Genomic DNA, 6,000 nt, shown 5'->3' with positions numbered 1-6,000 from the left:
GGAAAGAGGGAAAGGTAGTGCCAAAATCATTCCTGAACAGAACAGGAAAAATCTTTGGTGCCTGAATGTCAATAGGGGATTTTCTAATACTCAGTAAGGAGAGAGGCTGTCTGAGAGGCGACTCATCGCTCTTCAAACAAGGAAATCTCCGTGTTCACTGCCAAAACCATGATGCTATTTCTATGGGCAGGGAAGGTGTCTAGGCATTTTTTTCTGTAACTTGCTTTATGGTGCTTGAGATATTTGCCTAACACTGAAGTATGTAATACATTCACAGATCAGAACTATTGATTTTGTGTGCTGTGTCATTGGTATTACTGCTTGGTGCGACTTTTCTGTGCTTTTTATAGAACATTTGTTCCCTTCTGTTGAAAACTGTTGATTGACTGACTGCTGTGTTGAGAGATGTCAGAACTGAAGTGTTATCAGTCCGTGGAGTTACAGTTCCTCATTGAATCCCCAATGAGGAGCATAGGAACTCTGCAGGACAGAGGAGGACTGTACCTGGAGGACTGAAACTAGGGAAGCTCAGAAGTTAGAGGTTCTCCCAACAGTGCTGTTACCAAGAAACTACTACGCCTAACTCATATTTGAGAATATTAAGGATGTTACCATTTGGAGAGTACAAACTTTTTCAAAGTTAGCACCATTATTTATCCTTCATCTTTGCCATGCCAGACTCCTGTTTCTTTTCTTGCAACCATTGTCCCATCAACAAGGAGAGAGGAACAGAGTTGTTTCAAACTCTCCAACTCAGCACAACTTGCTGTATACTCTTACCGCAGTTCACAGTTTGCAGGTGGTGGGGTTTTGGATTTTTTTTTGTTTGCTTGGTTGGGGTTTTTTGAGGGGTGTGTGTTTGGTTTTTGTCTTAGTTTTAGCCAGCTTCCCCTCAGGAGTAAGAGGCCCAACCATAGTGCTGAATGCTCTTGAGAGGGTGATTGTGAGAATTACTTAATATAGGAAGGTTCTGATGGGGGAGCAAATTGCAGAAGTAAATAAATAAATTTTCTTCTGTTTTTGTTATACCATAATTTAAAACCAAAAACCAAACATAGTTTTAACTAATGCATTGTTTTGCTTTGTTTTATGTTTTAGAAATATGGCAAATTAACATCTTGTACTGGCTGCAGAGCTCAGTGCAGGTTTTTTGACATGACTCAGTGCATAGGACCTAATGGATATATGGAGCCATACTGCTCAACTGCATGCATGAACACACACAAATCAAAATATGCAAAATCACAAAGTAAGTGAAAAGGATGATGGATTTTCATCACTGATAAGAGTAGAGGTTTTTTTAAATTTGAACACTGGGGATGGGTGGTTTTGTTTTAGAATTAATCTATGCAGATGTGACTTTATAGGGTTTTTAAACTTACTTTAAAAAAAAAGAAAAAAGAAAAGGATCATCTTGTTCAACACTAGTAAATGGACCCATGAGAGGTCTTTTTCCCCACTGGGCTTTTTGCTTGATGTTGGAAACAGTTTTCAACTGTCTTAAGGCTTCCTGGGCAAAAATGTTGAGACATAGTGTGCTCTGGTGTGTAACAGAATAATAGTGCAATTTTCATGCATTCTCTTGTTTGTGATCCAACCCCACCCCATTTTCTCTCTTGAGCAACAACTGGAGAAGGATAGAGGTACATATAATGTATATGGATATTCTCTAGGTAAAATTTTTAATCTGGGTGAAAGGAACTGGTAAATAACTCAAAACACGTGTTCTTCAATGTGCAAAGCAGGTATAGATCTCAATTCCGTGAACTCAAAGTTGAAAATGCTCTAGTGAATGTTATAGAAGAAGGTGTGATTTCATATTTAGTGCTGATCTTTGATGGAAGAATTGAACAAAACCTCTGCAATTTCTTTTGTTTTATGAGACGTGTAGGAGCTGACTGGAAAACAGACAAATCTGAGCTTTTTACATTGATATGGTGGGAAGAGCTGACCAGTAATCCAGGTTTTTTTTGTTTTGTTTTGTTGTTTTGCACTACTATTTTGTGTTTATTTTGTTTGTAAACTACGTTTTTCTTTTAGGTATGGGAATTATTTGCCACTTTTGTAAACGAAACTCTTTACCTCAGTATCAAGCCACAATGCCTGATGGAAAACTGTACAACTTTTGCAGTTCCAGTTGTGTAGCTAAATTTCAGGTTAGCTGTTGTGTTAAATCTTTTCCTCCCTAAATATTTGTGTATCTGTGTTTGTGTTAAGTATTTACATATTAAACTAACTTGCTTGTATGTATGTGTTTGAGTTATAATTAACATAGCAGATGCTTCTGGCTCATAACAGTTTCTTTGATCAAAGTACTGTTTTGTAGTGATAACACTAGCTGCTGTCTTAAACTTACAAAATCAGATAATAACAACCCATTTCTCCTTGATACCGTAAGAAAATGCAAAGCAATATCACTACTTATCTTTTACCTCCCCAGCCACTTTATGGAGATGAGTTGGTTTGCATTGAAGATCAACAAATTTCGTCTCTTTTATACTAAATACAGTAACAAAATTCTCATGTTGAATATTGTACTAACAAAGGGGTGTCATAGGGAATACTGACTGTCTCTGAAGTGGAAGGTTAGAGCCTAAGGCATTAGAACGTTTATGGCCAAAACTGGCCATTTAAATTATGTCTAGAAACCGGACTGTTGCAAGCCTAATGATAGGCACAGTGGAGGAGACTGCTACGCTTGTCTAAAATGTCATATTTTTAATATGACTTAAGGTTAAAGCATATGTAAAATGTGTTGTAGTGATTCATCTCTAGGTGATCAAAGAACATTTTACAGAAAATTTTTCAATTTTTGTATATAAAAACAGTTTTCCTGGATGTGGACTGCATAATTGAGAACTGCCTCCTTATGTGGTGTTAAACAGTTACACCCATACAGAGTTTTCCTATTTGTCATTAAACTTTGCTGTTTTCTGTCAACTGGAAAGCAAATCAATCCCTTAATTGCTTCCTTTAATGTATCCTGGATAGGACCTCCATCATGTAGCCCTGTTCTGTGCTTCCATCCTCACCAATTTAGTCGATGTCTGTCAATGGAACTGATTAACAAAATATATGCAGACTGTTAGCATGTAATGACAAATCTGTAATACTTCTTGCAAACTCATTCGGCGTCTGTTTTATTCTACATTGTCTTATAATTGCAGCCCTAAGAGCTCTCAGAATAAAACCTTTCTGCTATTTGAGTGCGAAACATAAAGCTAGTGAATGAGAAATAAGTCAACAAGATAGTCAACTTGTGGATAAGTCAACAAGAAGCAATGTTATTGAATAACTGCTGGATCAATTGATGCTGGTTGTGGGTTTCTGATCTTACTGAGACCTTACTGATGCTTTTGTTGCAGTTTCAGTGCCTCATGTAGATCTGTGTCTTTAATGTTGTAGTGGAGTTTAATTAGAGCAGCCATACCGTCTCTGAGTTCTGAATAAAGACCAAGAATGGGTAGGTGGTCACCTGCTTACAGTTAGCTTACTCAAACATCTCTGTTGGATTCTAACTTTTGATAGTTTTCTTATATTCGCTGTCTGGAAGAATAAAATGTATTCACCATTAGGTAAGAGTTGATTGTATGAGAACACCTGCTTTGTCCCGTTCATGTATTTAGGTAGAAAGGATGGTATACCACAATGTGCGCATTGGCCTGTAAGTGTTCCTTGACGCTGTTTTAATACATAAGTGACACGTAAGGGATTGAAATTAAATTGAGAAAATGGTTTAATCCATTTTGTCAATTGCAATGCTTTCTGCAATAATATTTTGAAAAAATAGCTGATTTACTATGGTGCTGGATATTTTTTGCTGTTTACTAATGCAGATAAAGCTTGTTTTAATTTTTCTGGCATTATATTAATCCCTTTTTCTTACTGTGCATGTTCTTCCTATACTTTTTTCTTTGTTAGGGGTTACCCTTCCCAGAACAGAATAACTGCAATTTCAGGTCTGTGTCTCCCTTCTGCAAAAATTGTAGTCCTTTTGATTTACAAATGGGTTGGAATATTTAAATTCCCAATTTGTTTACTGTACTTTAGAGTTGATTGTAATTTTATCTTACAAATAACCTTTTTATTTCTAGCTGACTTGTTCTAATGTGTTAAAATATCTGAAAGATTCAGTTGAGCTACTTGTTGTGCAGCTAATGTCCATATCTATATTCTCCTTTGTGCAGACAGCTTGCAAGAGCATTCATCCTTGTAAGAAAGAGGGTAAAAGAAGGAGAATAGCTTACGTGATGTGATTTTTGTTTGGTAGTTGGTGGTAACATAGTGTGACTGTATTCTTTCATGCTCTGTCTTGGGAGGATGTTATCGCAGAGTTAAGGACAGAACTGTTCCAAAGTTGTATTGTTTTAAGTCAGTTTTGCTATCGGTACCTGTACTGGGTCAGTGGAAGATCTTGCTCTGAACTTGTCTTTAAAGGAAAAATAAACTGTTAATTTATTTATTGTGAACATGAAGGCTGTAGTACAAGTGTCTTCCCAAAGTTAGCAACTGTGTAAGTGTCTTAAAGTACAAGCTATCTTCCTAAACATGAGTCTGCAAAACTTTCAGAAAATTTGTGCTAAAGCTTTGATTCATTTTTCAATTTATGGATGTATCTGGAGGGTTGTAGGACCAGTATGTGTAAGAATTACAAGTACAACATTTTTTAGCAGGTTACTCACTCTGGTTATTCACTAATGTTGTGTTCTCTTTCACCATCATTATGCTGTCTGTAAGTGTTCATCATTATATACCTTGCATCTCTCTTTCTGGCACATACACGTACATACATTTAGAAAAAGGAGTATGTTGCACTGGGAAGCGTGGAGGAAGTTTGGTATCCTTGTGACAGTAATACTTTTCCAAATTGGATTGTTAGGAATCACTGAGGCTTCCGCACTGAGGCTGGAAGGTCTGTGTGTGCGTGAGTGTAAGGGGAGTGTCTGGTTCCTTCTCTGTTTAATTTAGTGCCCTTGATTTTGCTTGTGGAACAGTCCTAGTGGATGGCCGTATGTAAAAGATTCCTCGTACGTATTTGCTTCTCTTTTTCACTTTAAGAACAACTTGATTCTTTCAAAGTTATTTTTTCTCAGCTAGAAAAAAAACTGACCACAGTCTGGCTGCCTACTTAGCCCTTCCACATACACATTTATGTACAAAAATGTTTCCACGATTTGATTTTGTGTTGCTGTGAGCAAGGGTAACCCCTGTATTGCATATGCTGGGGTGGCAGGCCAGAAGCTGTGCTACTGCGCTGGTCGTCTCAGAAGAGTCCTAGGCTGTGCCTGCCTACTGTGCCTTAGTTGTTTGGCAGCTTAGAGCAGTTTGAGGTGGTTGCATTGAAGGCTGAAAAGGGCTTTACAATGATTTTTTCACTTTGCTTGGCACTTCCCATGCTCTTGTTGTTTAGGGCAGGCTCAAGTCAGATTAAATATAATTACTTTTTTATGTAAGATGTTCAAAAGAGTGCATATATATATGTATGTATATTTGAATGATTTCAACGTTATCTTTGATAAAGCCATAACATCAATAAAACCTTGCTGTTCAGGGTGACCTGTGAAAGATCTTAACGAATTTGTGATCTTTTTGCTGCATTATTCTTTGTGTGTAATAACACTCCCAAATAATTCCTAAAGATAATCTCTATTCTAAGCGCCTTGTAAGTTAGAGGCAAAGCAAGATGATGAAAATACTATGTGCCTGTCATCTTGACTCATTAAAATACTATACAGAAGCAGTTCTTAATCATAAGGAGGATAATAGAAACTTTAAGGAGGCATACAAAATCATCTTGTGATTAACTGTTGATTTTACAACCATCTCCTGCTTGCTTTAGAGCTTTCAGTAATATGATTGCAGTTCTTTACTGATTTCTGTGAAAAAATATTTAGTTGACCTTAGGAGTTTATGATAAAAAATACTGGCTTTGTTTTAGAAACAATAATGCTTAATTGTTTAGATTTTTTTATCTACAGTTAGATGTAAATATTCTTTAAA

The 6,000-nt window shown here is 36.7% G+C and overlaps 1 protein-coding gene across 1 annotated transcript in view; it reads left to right on the top strand.

Annotated features, from left to right (window-relative positions):
- ZMYM2 (zinc finger, MYM-type 2) overlaps positions 1-6,000 on the top strand; it is a 68,591-nt gene that overhangs the window by 23,144 nt on the left and 39,447 nt on the right. Inside the window, exons 5-6 of the mRNA XM_009696157.1 lie at positions 1,099-1,249; positions 2,041-2,156. Of these exons, the coding sequence (XP_009694459.1) occupies positions 1,099-1,249; positions 2,041-2,156 (267 nt within the window). The remainder of the gene's footprint in view (positions 1-1,098; positions 1,250-2,040; positions 2,157-6,000) is intronic.

This window comes from Cariama cristata, unplaced genomic scaffold (genome assembly GCF_000690535.1).
Source record: "Cariama cristata isolate BGI_N322 unplaced genomic scaffold, ASM69053v1 scaffold5320, whole genome shotgun sequence".
NCBI classification, from domain to species: Eukaryota; Metazoa; Chordata; class Aves; order Cariamiformes; family Cariamidae; genus Cariama; species Cariama cristata.
Note: the sequence above shows the minus strand (reverse complement) of the source record. Positions and strands in the feature narration are given on the sequence as shown.